This window comes from Panthera uncia (assembly GCF_023721935.1).
Source record: "Panthera uncia isolate 11264 chromosome C1 unlocalized genomic scaffold, Puncia_PCG_1.0 HiC_scaffold_3, whole genome shotgun sequence".
Lineage (NCBI taxonomy): Eukaryota > Metazoa > Chordata > Mammalia > Carnivora > Felidae > Panthera > Panthera uncia.
The window spans coordinates 77084836-77101174 of record NW_026057584.1 but is presented as its reverse complement, the minus strand read 5'-3'; the positions used below and the strand labels follow the sequence as shown (position 1 = coordinate 77101174).

The window sequence follows — 16339 nt, the reverse complement described above, 5'->3', positions numbered from 1 at the left end:
ACTTGAGAATTTAAATTATCCATGCCCTCCTAGTCTGTTACCAAAGCTCAAATAAGAATTAGTTTTACTAATTTGGGTCCCATATAAGTTAGATATTAAGAAGAAAAAAAGAAACAATCTAATTTTAAGGAAAAACAATGGAGTTTCTTTTGGGACCCTCAGAGCTGGACTCTTAAGTCATCCATTCATTCATGATCCTAACAAGAGCCAAATAGCAAGTAACCTTACTAGGAAGATGGTCACTGATACAGCTAAAGAGAAAGGGCCATAAAGCAAACTGTGACCAGCTTATGTCAATGAGATACACAAAAGTACTTAAAAAAATAAATAAAATCTGCATTTTACTAGAAATGACTAGCTGGTGTCTTGGTCTGGCAGTGCAATAGCACCATTACAGCAAGGGTAAGCAGGTCAATCCCTTGCAAAACTTACCTTGATTGGCCCAATGGAAACAGAAGGCCCCAGAAAAGAGAGAAGCATCTGGCAGTAGCAAATTGTTTTATTTTATCTTTCTGTGGAAAGAAACTAATTTTAAATAAGAACCAGAGCATTTAAAGAATAAATATTTTTTAAAGCTCATTATCTAGTTAGAGCAGCTCTACTAAGAAAACCAGAAGAGCTCCTTGCTGCTTAGAGATGGAGAGAAACAGAAGAGGAATCAGAATTGTTTCTCCATCACCTAAGGGAGTTTTAAATCTTGTGTTATTTTAGAATCACAGAATAAATGGTTCTTTTATTAAAAAAACAAACAAACAAAAATCCTCCCAGCAGAATTTTGGGGGCCTGGTGTCTTTGAGTAAAAATTTTTATACAAACTTAAGGGCTATATTCCAAATAAAGAAGAAAGCCACTTGACATTAAGCCCTTCTACTCCTAAGGTTAAGTTAAAAAGAGAAAGACACAGAGCAAACTCCTTTCTCCACTATAATTTCACCAATAAATTATCAACGCTCAAGTGATTATCAGCATAAACAGTATTAATTCGCAGAAAGACCATACCTAATTGGCTTTCCAAAATATTTTATCAACCTAAATTTTTGATGATTTATAGATACTAAAATGGAAAGAACTCAACCAACAAAGAATATATGTATCACAGAACCTGACAGGGGGCATAAAATTATTCATGGTAACTGAACCTGTTACCTTTCTTGGATGCTTCTCTAGGAATTCAGTTCTACTGAATTCACTGAGTCAGCATTAAAACCTTTTGATCCAAATCACTCCCACAAAATATCCGTTTACAATTTATACTGGAAATGAAAGGGACAGCTCAAAAGCAGGAGTGCAGAAGCAATAAGCATTTAAAACAAAACAAAACAAAACAGTGTAAGTGGAAAATGAACCACCTATTTGGCACTGTCCTAATGAAGAATTAGAGAACCTTCCTATTCTATTCCCAACACGGGCGCGCGCACGCACACACACACACACAGAAGAGAATGCTATTTCAGGAATCAACTTTATTCTAAGCCAAGACCTAAACAATTGTGTTTTTTTAGACTCTATGCATTTACGTGGTCCACGGACATAAATTATGTTGACCTATAATATTCACTACTCAAGCATTAACTTCAATTGACATAATAGGAAACAGGAAGTTATTAAATTAAAAAGACTACATATACAGCTACTTAATAAAAGAACTGAATTTTGTTGTTGGTAGAAAATAAATCTTTTATACAGAAGGCTTCTCCTTACATTCAAAATTTGATTAGTGTCATCACTCAACATTTGACTTATTTGACATTATTTTGGCATAAGCTAATCCTTAAACAGCTGCAAGTATTCACCCGGATTTTGAAATCTTGACACAATGATACCACAGGCAAAAATAAACAAATAAATACAAAATAAAACAAAAACATTCTTACTTGTCCCATTGGCGGCCCTCCCATAGGGGGCATCATTTGCGGCATCATTCCATGAGGTACAGGAGGCATATTGGCTCTCTGACCCATAGGGTGCATTCCCATTGGGGCATAATGCATGCCAGGGTGCCCCATCTGAAAAATAGGGACAATTTAAAAATTAGCAAGTAACAATAAATGCTTCTCAAAAATCTGATTTCAACAAATTGGTTATGTGCAGCGGCATATTAGGCCAATGTGTAATTCAATTACTGGATTAACTTACACTTTCTTCAACAAACAAAATGCACTATACATACCGGTACTTATAAAGAACTTGAAACTAAACAAATTACAGAACAAAATGGAAAGAATTAAAATAAATACCGGACAGCTAAAGCATAGGTTTTCTCTTTTCTTTCTCTTTTTTTCTTTTTTTTTTTAAAGCACACTGCTTACTAGCTGGCTTGCTAAACTCAGGGAACACGCATGTGAAAGGCAATTTAAAAACTGTTATGGGTGAAAAACCACAACTTTGTTCTAGTTCACAGATAGAAGATAGCTAACTTATGTCAGAACACTAATTATCCTTAAATTTATTTTTAAGTTGATCTTAAATTTTGAAGTGAGAATCTACCAAATTAAATTAACTAAGGTAAGAGCTGGTCTTACCAAAAAAGAACACATTACGTGTACCCATGGGCACTTAACTCCTAACATATAAACATATTATTTCCTAACACAATCTTTAACACAAGTAGAATTACTTCTGCCAAAAAAAAATTTTTTTTCCAAAGACTAAGGTCTGTCATTCACAGACCCTAAAGACAACCAACCAATACATCCATTTTAATTCGCTTTTAAAAGACAACTATTTCTTTACCTGTGTGCCCATTGTTCCGGGTCTTAAAAACAGGTAGTTATTCCCTGCCAATTTTCCCAGCTGTACCCCCTGCAGACACCACTACTATTGGTGAAAGCAGATTTTACCAGCCGCTTTTAAAATCTACAACATCAAGTCTCCGCCTCCCCCTTCCTGCTACCGCCGGCCTACCTCTCCAAGAGGCTCACCGCGCCCAAGGCCCAGCACCTCCACCGCGCATCTGTCTAGGCCAAGCCCAATGGGAACTTCCAGGGACCCACATCCTTCCCTTTGTGCATCCCCGCTCTCCAATTCTCTTCCTCGTTACATATCCCACCATCTCGAGCTCTTCCTCCGTCCGCTCTTATCTTCTTCTCCTTCTGGAAAAAGCTTCCTGCCTCTCTGACTCCGTTTTTCATTGTGCCGCTTTCCCCCTGCTCCACCGATCCCTTACCGAGGGCCGTCTCCTCAGGAAGCCGTCAGCAGAGACCCAAGAGCTGGAGCAGAGGCTTGAGCCGGACAATCTCCGCTCCCCGTCCCCGGGACCCCGCGAAGGAGGATGGTTCTCCATTTCACTCACCATGAGGCCTCCACGCTCAGCTCCCGTCCCCGGCCTCATCGTCGGGCTCAGACTGCTCCGCCGGCGGCCACTGCCGCTACACATACCAACAAGAAGCGATCTGAGTGGCTGGCGCCCGCTGGGGCCAAAGGTTAAAGGCTGCCCTGCGCTACGGGGCGGGATCAGCGGGGCCAATAAGCTGACAGGCTTCCCCGCTGTCCAATCAGAGTGCGCTGTCGACACGCAGCTCTTCGGCGATTCGCCCCCAGCCTCAGCCTCACTTGGCGTCGCCTGCATGGAAGGGGGGGAGGGGGGGGAGGGGGACGGAGGAAGTTTCTGCGCCTCCTCCGGGAAAACTCCACCAACTTTCCCCGGGGAAGAGAAGACAACCTTGTCCCAGCTTCCCGAGCTTAGACCGCCTCACCCCGTAGGGGGTGGGGCAGTGGGGGCCTGCCACCTTCACCCACTCCGCCCGAGTTACGTACGCCCCACAAACCTGAGGCTGCCCGCGGTGGGGTGGGGTGGGGTGGGGGTGGGGTAAGCAGCTTCTAGCGTTAGCGGTGGCCGGGGCCGGACGCGCGCGGGGACGCGCGCGGTGCTCGAGGCGGAGGGGAGGGGGCGGGAAGAGGAGAGGAGGGGGGGGCTCCTTAGAAGAGGGTTAAAACTCCGTACGCACCAGCAGCTGAGCCCACTCCGGGGTGGAGGGGGCGGGAGGGAGGCGTGTCGAGCAGCGTGGAGGGAAGTTGTGATAGGGGCGGGGAGAACAATGCAAAAGAAAAAGAGGGAAGGGCAGTCAGGACGAGGGGAGAGCGTTTGGGCGGTGAGCTGCCGTTAAAGAGGGAAGCCAGAGAAGAGTAGGTGCTTACGGCGGAAGAAGGGAGAAAGCAAATCGGTTCGGAAATGTGAATCAGAAAGGTATGGGAGGGCGCTAGGACCGAGCGTCGAGAAGATGCAGCTTTGGGGGCTGCCGGGGCGCGCGGTTGCCTAGAGGTGACGCGACGGTGGCGGAGGTCTCTGGCCGGGACGAAGCACTGCAGGGAGAGGAGACTTGGCTACCCTCAGCCTCGGGTCGCCTCTCCCTGTGCGCTTCCCCGCTTCCCTTCCTTCCTACTAGCCGCGGATCGTGCTCTGGCCCCGGGGCACCCACCCTTTCCTTAGGCTCCACAGCACCTTCTCCGCCCCGTTGCGCACTCCCGGACACCCCTGCGCATCAGTGCCAGGTGGTGGAGGCTGTGGGGGGGCCTGGCCGCTGATTGGCTGCTGCGAGCGCGGGGCGGGGCGGGTGGTAGTCTCTCGACGTCCGCTGGTCCCCTCGTCTTTCCCGCCATGTCGTTTGTAGAGAGCGGGCGGCGCTCCGCTCCTCTGCGCCGAAGACTCGGCACCCCTGTTCCGTTTGCCCGGCCGGCTTTTACCGCCTTCACTCAGGGGGACAGTTGGGGTGAAGGTGAAGGGGACGAGGAGGACGGATGCGACCAAGTGGCCCGCGACCTGCGGGCGGAGTTTTCAGCCGGGGCGTCGTCGGAGCCTAGAAAGGGCTCGCTACTCCAGCGGGACAGGGACGGGTCGCCGGTTCTGCCCGATAAGCGCAATGGCATTTTCTCAACGGTTGCGGGCGGACGAGCCCAGGCCCGGCGGTGGCCTGTCCAGATCCTCTCAATTCTCTGTTCGCTGCTGTTCGCCATCCTCCTCGCCTTCCTCCTCGCCATCGCCTACTTGATCGTAAAAGGTACTGAAGCTCGGCCTTGAAAGTCTCTCCAGAGTGAAGTTGAGCCTGTCTGTGGCTCTTGCCTTCCATCTCTCTCCTCCCCATCAGAGGCCCGCAGTCGGGTAGCGGCTTTCACCCAGAGTCCTCATTGGCACCTTTCTTTGCTCTTCCTCTGTTTTTTTTCTTAAGGGTGGAGGACCTTGGTCCAAGCTTAGGAGACCCGTTATAAGGAGGGGCCTTGATTAAATGGGTACTCTGGAATAAACAGTGGAGTCAGTGAACACTTGGGGTGAAATGTTGGCAAAAGTAAGCAGTATGTAGGACAGTAATCCTCAAAAGACGGTAAGAAGTGTGCGACTAAAATAGGCTAAATATGTTCAAAGACTTGGTTTAATTGACAAATGGTTCAAGGTGTGCTAAACACTGATTCTTTTGTACGCTCACCGAATTCCTGAAAGACCAGGATTTCCGTCCCACAGCCTAACGTTCTACCTTTGTAGATAATTAGCTCTCTTGATTTTGTGTTAGGTCTTCAATCGAGTGTAAAGTTCTTATAGGAGCTAGATAATTTATTATTTTTCTGGTTATTAGTTTTATTTTCCTTTGTCTGAAGTTTAAATACAGGGCTGATCGTAATAGAAAGATGTGCCATGAAAGATTTTTCAAAATTTATACAGTTGTATTATATGGCTGGAATATTTTATATTACAGTGGAAAGAATCAGACCAAAGTTTAAATCTCAGTTCTCACTGTGTGTGACTTTGGCCAAGGTATAGACACAGAAAAGTTAGTTAAAACAAAAACACTTGAGTTCTCTGAGAACTTTAGTTCTGAGAAGCACCCAACACGGTGTCACTCAAGTATTAGTTTTACTTCACTCAACAGAACTGTATCGGCTTAACTCCAGTTGTAATTTTTCGTCATTGCTTCCAAGCCCTTATTGGGCTGCAGGTGGCATCTAACAACGTATGCTTGATTTTCATACACAAGACAGACGGGCAAGTTAACACGAACCTCTGTACGATGGTATTGGGTGTAAACTGTCAACATTAAATATGTGGTTGCCAGTGTTTCATTCCTCTTTCACTCCTCCTCTCTTTTTTTCACTGTAACTCGGAGAGTTTTGTACGTTATTTCTCTTATGCTGTGAGAGCTTCCCTTTATGTTATAAAGTCGCAAAACCTGCTAAGTCGAGTCCATTGTGGAAGACATTGAGTTGTGCTTATTTTTGAGAGTGGAAGAAAGGAACCTGATATGCGTGTAATTTGTGTTACATAGAATATTTTCAGGGGCATCTGGCTGGCTCATTTGAAAGAGCATGACCTCGAGGTTGTGAGTTCAAGCCCCACATTGGGTGTAGAGATTACTTAAATACGTAAACTTTAAAAAAAAAATATTTTCACAGTAACACTAAAGTTGACTCAAATACCTTATTTGCTGACTGAAGGTAACGTAGCGAGTAAATGAAATCAGAACTTAGGCCCAGTTGATTATGACTCCAGAGCATTTTCCACAACTCCACAATATCTTTCCAGCCTTTGAGCTATTGTTCAAGTTGTAAAATCATCTTTTTTATGCAAGCCCCTTTTTTTGTATTTTACAGAGTTACATGCTGAAAATTTGAAGACTGAAGACGTAGACACTGGGCTACTAGGTATAGACTTAACTGTCACTTAATTTGCTTTTGACTTCATTTTTATTTTTTCAGATCGTGTTTATACAAAATTTTAGATAAAATGCTTGATGTATTCCCTTGTGTGGTTCAGTGTTAATTTTTTATTTGCGTTTGTGTGTGGCAGATTTTGTTAGATTTTCTTTTTATGTATGTTTGGTGTGTGTATACACTACCCACACTAGGAATACAATTTGAACATAACTGTATGTGATGAAGATCCAGAGACTATTTAACATTTTCTAATTTCCTTCTGGAAGAGTCTCCCTATATACCTCTTCCCAGGAATTAAAAACAAACTTATAAACTAAGCAAAAATGACACCATAAGCAGACCTCAGGAGAAAGTTAAATTCAAATCTCCATTATAAGCAACTTGTTTTTTAAAAAAACGTAGAAAGCATTGGGCATATGTGTACAGGTTAGTGATGACGAAGAGACTTGAGTTTCTGTGTAATGTCTGTAGAATCCTATAGGATACAGATTACTAATGAAAATTTTGAGGGTTATTTATCTTGTATTTATTTCTTTATGCCAAAACGATTTTGAAATGTTCAGAACTTTAACTTTTTAGTGTATTTTTTTCCTGTTTGCTGTAATTTATTTGATCACTCTGAATTGCACCAAAAAAGTGGTTGAGATCCTATCCTGCATGTTACCTCCCTCCCAGTTTTAGCTAAACTAATGTGTCTTCAAGACTAATGCCCTCACAAGGATACAAAATAGAGTCTGCCTGATTTTGCAGAAGGGGAAACCTTTATCTTCAAATTATAGAAACAAATTAGTTGCTAGATGTCCCATGAAAACTTGTCTATGGTCTTTTCAACTTCTTGCATGAGAAGATGTACTTTCTGATGACTCATTTTATCAATGTATGTTGTTACACTGTTTCATGTCTAAAAACAGCCAAGATTGTAAGGATTTTTGTAGCATTTATTGACCTATCAACTCAATACATAGAATCTCAGTTGTTTAAATTCTCAGTTTAAAAATTGACAAGATTTCATGGGGTAACTGGGTGACTCAGTCAGTTAAGCGTCCGACTTCAGTTCAGGGCATGATCTTACAGTTCATGAGTTCGAGCCCCGCTTTGGGCACTGTGCTGAGTGCTCAGAGCCTGGAGCCTGCTTCGGATTCTGTGTCTTTCTCTCTGCCCCTTCCCCCCACTTGTGCTCGGTCTCTCAAAATAAATGAAAAAAAAAATTTTAAGTTGACAAGATTTCATTCACATTTATGAAAAGCATAGGTGGCACTTGTCATCTGAAGGAATGGCTTGTTCAGTATCAAAAGGATATAATAGGGCTTTGTCATTGCCCTACTTTTCCACTTCCAGTTAGTTTGGTATTGCTTTTAGATGTGCCTGATAGATATATAATAATTGTGACAGCATATATGAAGATCATTAAGTCTTTACTAATGCCATGAATACACTTTGGAGATTCAGGAACAATCTCAGGAATGAGGGGAGAAACTGCTGTATCTTTTTTTTTTTTTTTAATGTTTGTTTATTTTTGAGAGAGAGAGAGACCGGCACGAGCGGAGGAGGGGCAGAGAGAGAAGGAGACACAATCTGAAGCAGGCTCCAGGCTGTGTCAGCACAGAGCCTAAAGCAGGGCTTGAACTCAGGAAACGTGAGATCATTACCACAGTGGAAGTCAGACGTTTAACCCACTGAGCCACCAGGCGCTCCTGCAAATTTTTTTTTTATTTCAATTTAGGCCTAGTCTGAGATTGGCATAGATTGGCATAGATCTGCTCATTAAGAGCAGATTTAGCAGCAGTTCTCCTGTTAGTATGTGTAATAATCACCTAGACTTTGTTTTAAAAAGTGCCTCTAGATTTTGTTTCAGCTCCAGGTGGAGGCTGAGAATCTTCATTTTTAACAGGTGATTTTGCTGTACCAACCATTAGAGAAATACTTTTGCAGGGCGAGAATCTCACTTTTTTAAATTGTGGTTTTTTGTTTTTGTTTTTTTTTTAAAGATTGTATTTTTAAGTAATCTCTATACTCGATATGGGCCCAGATTTACCACCCTAAGGTCAAGAGTCGCATGCTCTACCAGCTGAACCAGCCAGGTGCCTCTAAAAGTATACTTAAGAGCGGTTAAAAGGGTTAAAAGTCCTTGCAAGTTGTCTAGTGACAGTAATAAATAATACATATGCGCACAGGCCTCTTAAGAAACCTGACTTTGAATGATCTAAGACACTGCCATTCTCTTGCCATCTTTGTCTGAAAGAAATCTTCATGGGAAACCCTGTTTATAATTTAAATATAAAAAGGTTCATGATGAGCATGATGTCTGGGCATTTGGGGGGTTAATTTATCCTAATAGCTAGTAGGATTAGGGAGGGTATCATTGTTTGTCTTTATTGGTGAGGTATTCCAGCCAGGGAGGTATGATTGCCAATATCACCTGGTTTTAGAACTCATCTCCCTGATCTTCCCTAGGTGGCATTCGAAGGGCTTTCCTTTTGTATAATTGTCCTCTACACCATCTCCTACTATAAGCCTATTTTTCAGGGAGATTAATAAAACTTAAGTTTACTTAGTTAAATCACATTCTAGTCCTTCCTCCTGAAGGTTATTCTCAGGCCAAATTGATTGCACTAATATACAACATATGAGTTGTTTCATTTTTGTACATTGGCTTTTGTATCTCACATTTTCCAAGTTTTATCACTCTTCACACACTTAGTTCTATTTCAAATTTTTGCATTTTTTTTCATAGTCTTACTGTAAGGTGTGATAAAAGGACCTTTTATTTGAGGCAAATCTGAAGTAAGTACATAAGTAAAACAGAAGGATTTGCCTTTACCAGAAAATGCTTAATCTTTTTTTTTTTTTTTTTTGTTACATTTGTTTATTTTGGGAGAGAGAGAGAGGAGAAGAAGCAGTGCGGAGCCCAGCATGGGGCTTGAACTCACAAAATGTGAGATCATGACCTGAGCTGAAATCAAGATTCGGATGCTTAACTGAGCCACCCGGAAGCCCCAGAGTAGTACTTTTTTTTTTTTTTTTTTTTTTTTAGGACTAGTACTTTTAATATACATGCTGTAAGTAGTTCTGTACAGGAATTATAATCAACTTCATGGAGTTCCTTCAGTTTGAAAAGCTTCTGATCTTTTGTGCCTGTCATTCTTTGACATCTATTTAATAGTTAACGTTAAGTCCCTCTTGTGGCTAAGACCAAATTCCTAGCATATTGCAATATCAAGGGCTATTCTTGTTTTTGAGCCGCTCATTTAGTTCTGTTTTATGATTGAGATGTTTCTAGCTTCTGAACATTTCCGGAGATGACTGACATAATAAATTCAATCAAGGATGAAGCCAATTCATTTGAAAAGTATCATTTATTCTGCAGAGTGATGAAGTGAGACTCTGCCATCATAATTTCATGATACAGAACATTACAAAATGGTAAAAATTTCTAAGGGAAATGGTGTGTTGGGTGACCCATTCTCTTAGAAAGGCACAAATTGAAAACAACTCACTCAGTTTCTTCCTTACAGTGAAAAATGATTGAAACTGTGAACTTGAACTTTTTTTTAGTGAATGTATGAACCTTGTAATTTGAGGCCACTGTGTATTAAGGATATGATATATTGCTATCTGCAACCGTGTGGGGCAAATTGGCAAATATGTTATCCTCTTCTGTGGCAGTTTTTGTAAAATTGTGTGTGTTGCTTACTTATATTAATTAAAGAATGATCACTAAAGTAACAGAGAAAAAATGAAAGCCCAAAATGATTAGAAGGATACAACCAAAATTTTAGATAATTTACCTGGGTTTTGGAATTATAGGTTCTATTTTCTTTCTTTCTTTCTTTCTTTCTTTCTTTCTTTCTTTTTTTCTTTCTTTCTTTAATTCTCTATTCAGTAATGAATGACTGTAACTCTCAAGAAAAACTGTGTTTAAGAGAAGCATAAATATAAGTTTAGGAAATAACACATTGAGCATTAATAAAAATACTATTGAACTTTTACAGTATGCCAAAACTTTAATTTTTTAGATGTGTTATTTCACCTAGTATTACTGACTGTCCTGCATTCATCAATATAAATATCTTCTCAACCAAAATTCACGTCAGTGTATATTAGAATTTTTATGTTACTAGATAGTGTAGGCACAATAGCAAGGCAGAAACAGTATGAATTATTAGGGGGATTATCATTGTGCAGCTAACTTATTAGTCATAAAAATCATTACAGGTCTCCCTAATACCTAGAAGCAGTAATGACAAGGAGACACTGGGACTTCTAAATCTCAAGAAATTGATCTGGGGGGATGTTTCTTAGGCTAATGAAGTCAAACTTTAGCTGGCATCAGAATCAGCTGAAAGACTTGTTAAAACTCATTTATTGGGCTTTACCTGTTCTAGAGTTTCTGATTTGGTAGGTGTGGGAATGGAGCCCACGAATTTGCATTTTTTTTAAGTTCATTTTTATTTATTTTGAAAGAGAGAATGGAGAAGGGACAGAGACAGAGAGAATCCCAAGCAGGCTCCAGCACAGAGCCTGATGTGGGGGCATGAACTCAAAAACTGTGGGATCATGCTCTGAGCCAAAGTCAGACACTTAACTGAGCCACCCAGGCGCCCCGAAGTTGCATTTTTAATAAGTTTCTAGGTGATATTTATGCTGCTGGTTCATGAGAGCCACTGGTTTAATGTTTCCCAAACCAGACTTATCAACAACAAAACCCTGCAGATTTTCTTTTTTTGAACTTAAAAGATTTCAAAATCTGCAGATTTTTTAAATTTACAAGATCCTTATCTACTCAAAGTTGAAGTCACTTAATTGGCTGCATACTTTAATGTTTAATATAACATCAGGGCCCCATTTTTCCAGTTTCATGAGCAGTTCTATTTGTAAAGATTGATATTTTGTGACTTTAATTCTTTCTTGGGGCATCTTCAGAGACTAAAGGGAAAATTGAGTTAAATTTTTTGATAGAATAAAGGTTATTTAACCTTGAAGTTACCATATTGGTCTTTTGGATCCTTTTATTAATCTAAGGTACATTATGAAATTTTTGTGATCTTTTCTGTATCTCAATTTTGCTCTTTCATTATATTAGGAATAATCTTAATAGCACTTAGCAGTTACTTTTTAACTTTGCTAAAAATAAATTACGATGGAATCCTCTAGAACAAACAGTGGCCTGCAGACCAATCTGACCTACCTGTTTTTTGTAAATTAATTTTGTTATAGCCTAGCTTTGTCCTTTCCTTTATATATTGTCTGTGGCTGTTTTCATGTTACAATAGCAGAGTTTAGTAGTTGTAACAGACCTTACAGCAAGTAAAACTCAAGATACTATTCTGACTCTTTTCAAAAAAATATAGTATTATTATTCACTTAGTCATTCAACAGAAAGGGCTTCAGGCAAAAATACAAACCGTCCTTTTTGCTAAATGATGTATTTTATTTTTCGTATTTTGTGATATTTGTCTGCCCTTATTTCATAGTGTTTGTAAATGGACAAATGCTGAAGGCAGCTATGTATAAAAAGTGATTGGAAAGAAATTTTAAAAATTCACTGGGTTGATGATTCAAATTGTTTATAATTCTAAAAATGGAAATGTATTGCAAATTATGGAGCAAAGTAGATGGCCTCTCTTTGCCATGTGTTTTGTGTTTTGGTGATGCACGTGCAAAAAGAAAAAGCAAAACTAATGATAAGCTGAAACCACTTAAAGGTGTATCTGAAGTCTGGAATCAGTATTTATAAGATAATTATGTTCCAGATTCATGCATGAAATTAGTAATCAGTTACTTGCACTTAAGAGTATATGGCCATTTCTAGGGTGTATCTTTTTAAAACCAAGGAAATTCAGCATGAAACTTTGGATTTGTTGTATTTATATTTTATTAAAATTTCTAACAAAGTTTTTTCATGGTCTTTTTAGTCTTCTGTAAATTGTTCATCAAATGACTTAAAATAAGGAAAGAAAGAAAAAAAAGATAAGGGAAAGGGTATTTTGGACCTTAGATGATAGTAATAACTATTTTGCCTATTATACTAAAGATTATATGCTTCCAAGAGTAATACAGGCTTAACAAGATATGACAAGTTAGTTATATAAAGATGAGTGGTCAATCCGTGGGGTTGCATTGTACTTTTCCCGCTACTTTTGTGTATGTTTGAAATTGTCCATGGTAAAGAAGTTTTCTAAAAGTTTCCCATGTGAATTGGATGATTTAACATGGTTGGAAACTACAGATGTTACTTATTTTTCAAGTTTTTGTCACTTCATCCTTCAGAATGTTTCCTTCCACTTTCCTTGCCTTTTTCAGCAGGAATGGGAGTGAAATTGCTACATGCTGAGCTGCAGGTGAACAGGCAGTTGGGTAGAGACCTTTATCAGGTGGCACTGGAAGGGGAGGAAAGAATGCTTTCATCTGCTCCTGTATTTGGAAATAATAAGTTTGAAGATCAAAGGCTATCTGGCTTTCTGTCTTAACATGCAGAGACACACGTTGGTTAAGGGATTTGAAGACTTGAGCTATCGGTAGACTGTGTTGAATTTTAGAGAAAATACTAAATTATTTAAAATGTTTTTGCCCTCCTAAGTTAGAAAACTATAGAATCTGATAAAGTTGCAAAACTTTGCTTAACATTTAAAAATAGTTGATTAATTTTAGGCATGAGTACATCTAAGGTTTTATTAGTAACCAGCTATAGTTTTTACAACTTTTAAAATTACCTAAATACTAATTTTAATTTTTAATTTCATAAGTTATAGAAATAATATAGTCTCACTTGGAAAGAAATTCCAACAATTAAAGCAAAGATTCCCACTAATGTACTTGTATATTTTTTCAGATCTTTTTCTATTCATTTATATGTGTAGGATCATTCAAAATGTGGTTTTGTCATTGTCATAGAAAGAACATAATTGCAATCATGCAGCTTTATTAAAATGTTTTGGAGATTAATCTGTATCTTTATATATAGTTCTACCTCATTCTTTTTTGTTACTGCACTGTAGCATTTCATAGTATACAATTTTATCTAAAATTTTCAAATTGTCGGAAGCTCTGAAATAGGACTTGGACATTATCAGCATGCTGTGACGTTTACTCATTCATTGTTTGCTTATGGCACAAATAAGTTTTTATGAAGAATGTACTTGCATAACAGTGTTTTAATAAATTTTTCCCAATATCGGATCATGGGAGGTGTTTTGTTTGTTTGTTTTTCTAGTTGTTTCTGTTTACATTATAATGTGCAAACTATTGCCTTCACGTATCTGATTTCATAAAGCTTCTGAAAGTCACCTCATCCCTGTAAGCCTGAAAGTGCTAAATAAAATATTTAAAACATACAATAATCTTTCTTTGTTGGCAGCTTTTATAGAAATACAGAACTGCCAGCATTATTTTTAGAGTAGTAACTGCACTTTGACGCCAAAATCATTTATTTTAAAAAGTGAGCCAAAACAAAATATACCATGAGATAAGTGAATATAAAACTCCAGCAAAAAGATGGGGATAGGAATTTTCCACCTACCCCCATCTTTGCTTTAGGTAAAAACATTGAAGCCCAGACGTTTCAATTGGTGGAAAGATGAATTTCCATCAACTGATGAAAATTGAACTATAGATAAGAACAAAGGATGTATGTATTTATTTAAAGGCCTATATCCTTTGATACACCAGTTCTTTGGAAATTTGTTGCAGATATCCTTGTATAACTGTATAGTTTAAGGATATTACTTGCAACATAGTTTTTAATAGTGGAATAATAAAAATATATAATAGAACTGTAGCTATGTATACTGATATGAAAGGTCTCCAACATTGTTATGTGAGAAGAGCAAAGTGCAGGACAGCTTTTCTGGTGAGAATCCTATTTGTGGAAAATGGAATCTACATGTATTGTATATTGTACATAACTAGCTCCATATATATATTTACATTACCTAGAAAACTATAACTTAGAAAATATGCACAACTTAGCTGATTGCTTTTAGGAGTAGAATTGGTGAATTGAGGTAGGAAGACTCTAACTTAGTTTTTATATGCTTTTGTAGTTTTTAAAAATTATGTTAACTTTCGGTAAAATGGGTTTAACGTAACATTAGTTGTCAAGTTTTTAGCATGAGGGGTTCTGGAGGAAGGGACTTGCTGCAGATTTAGTTGAGTAGTTACCAACTTGTGTGGATTTTCTGCTTGTTCATAAACAAATTGAGTCATTTTCTGAAGTATAAGCACTTGTAGACCATAATATTGCAATGTACTTTTTAGGCACATCATTATGAATTGGCTTTTGTCAGTGATGTAACTCTTGATTCGTTCAAAGTGAATATAAAGTAAAACTACGCAAGGTGAGGTAAGCACTTAGGTTGTAGAATAGTGGTCAGTTTTGAAAATTGAAGAATATTCTTATATTAATTTTGACGAGTGTTCTATTTCACTTGAGTGAAAAGGCTTGATGGGCTTTAGAGAGCCTCACATTTTATTACTTTTTTACCTGTTATTTTGTGTCTTTCTCACATTTTTTAGATATTTAGAAGTTTCCATTATTCTACAACAGTCCCCAGATAGTTGAATTTTCATAATTACTGTCTTTGTTCTGCAGACTTTATGTATTATAAGATGTTAAACTTAGTGTAAACCTGTCAGTTGTTTTATCCCCTTTAGCAGTATTCATCTAAATAATAACAAATAATAGCTATTTGGCAGAATAACCATCCTTAAGTTGTAGCTGTGTGTACAGCTATAAGTAATCTTATAATTTTTATTTTGGTCTTCTATCTCACTGGGTTGGCAGGAACATTGTGCCTCAGTCTTTGCTAAGGTTCTGTCTACCCAGTCCTAGGTTCAGTTAAGGTTCTAAAGTCTGACACTGTGCCAGGACATTGGGGTGGGATGCAATCTAGTCCTCAAAGCATTTGCTCAAATGAGTTACTGCGGAAGCATCTTGCTTTCTGGTCAGGATGGCCTTTCAGATGTAGCACTTTTTTTTTTTTTTTAAATCTTCTTATTTATTTTTGAGAGAGAGAGTGAGTGCGAGCGGAGGAGGAACAGAGAGAGAGGGAGACACAGAATCTGAAGCAGGCTCCAGGCTGTGTTTTGTCAGCACAGAGCCCAACACCGGGCTCTAACTCGGAAACCTCCAGTTCATGACCTGAGCCGAAGTCAGACAGTTAACCAACTGAGCCACCCAGGTGCTCCTCAGATGTAGCACTTTTGTAGCCACATGACCATCTGCTGTTTCTGTGCCCCACTTAGGAGAGAGACATCTGCAGGCTTGGCTCTGGATCCATCTGCCAAGCTGCTGTATATAGCTACAATCCCTCTGTGGTGGTGTGTGGCCTCCTCTCCTGGCTCTGCCAGGAAGTGCCAGCAGTACTGTCCCCTGTCCGTACATGCACACACACCACTTTCTTCAAACCAGGAGAGTCTTCCTCATCTGTGCATAAAGCCCTCACTCTCTTTCTCCCCGTTCTACACAAAGGTTTTGTCTATACCCGATCAACTCATCTTTGCTGTCTATTCAAGACATTTTGTGTTTGTCTACCCTCTTGCTTATATTTATCCTCCTCGTTCCCTGAATCATTTTGCAACATAAAAACCAAAGAGACACTGAGGCTGTTTCTCTTTGTCACATCTTTCTGTGGCAGTGAACACACAGTTCCTTATCTCCTTAAAAGGGGGTAAAGGAAAGGGAACTAGTGAGAAAAGA

At 39.3% G+C, this 16339-nt stretch overlaps 2 protein-coding genes across 13 annotated transcripts in view; one reads left to right on the top strand and one right to left on the bottom strand.

The window, feature by feature from the left end:
• The window catches only part of PRPF40A (pre-mRNA processing factor 40 homolog A), a 53462-nt gene extending 49440 nt beyond the window's left edge, over nucleotides 1-4022 (bottom strand). For 3 of the 10 annotated variants that reach the window (XM_049615633.1, XM_049615634.1, XM_049615635.1), the window contains exons 1-2: nucleotides 3167-3453; nucleotides 1875-2006 (exon numbers count right to left, since the gene is read on the bottom strand). In XM_049615633.1, the coding sequence (XP_049471590.1) occupies nucleotides 1875-2006; nucleotides 3167-3376 (342 nt within the window). In that variant the 5' untranslated portion in view covers nucleotides 3377-3453. Of the gene's footprint in view, nucleotides 1-432; nucleotides 513-1874; nucleotides 2007-3166; nucleotides 3569-3947 lie in introns of those variants that run through there. The other 7 variants (XM_049615636.1, XM_049615637.1, XM_049615638.1 and 4 more) reach the window with 5 other exon arrangements.
• A 24-nt stretch (nucleotides 4023-4046) lies between these two features.
• The window catches only part of ARL6IP6 (ADP ribosylation factor like GTPase 6 interacting protein 6), a 41227-nt gene continuing 28934 nt past the window's right edge, over nucleotides 4047-16339 (top strand). For all 3 annotated transcript variants that reach the window (XM_049615642.1, XM_049615641.1, XM_049615643.1), the window contains exons 1-2: nucleotides 4047-4997; nucleotides 6580-6630. In XM_049615642.1, the coding sequence (XP_049471599.1) occupies nucleotides 4598-4997; nucleotides 6580-6630 (451 nt within the window). In that variant the 5' untranslated portion in view covers nucleotides 4047-4597. The remainder of the gene's footprint in view (nucleotides 4998-6579; nucleotides 6631-16339) is intronic.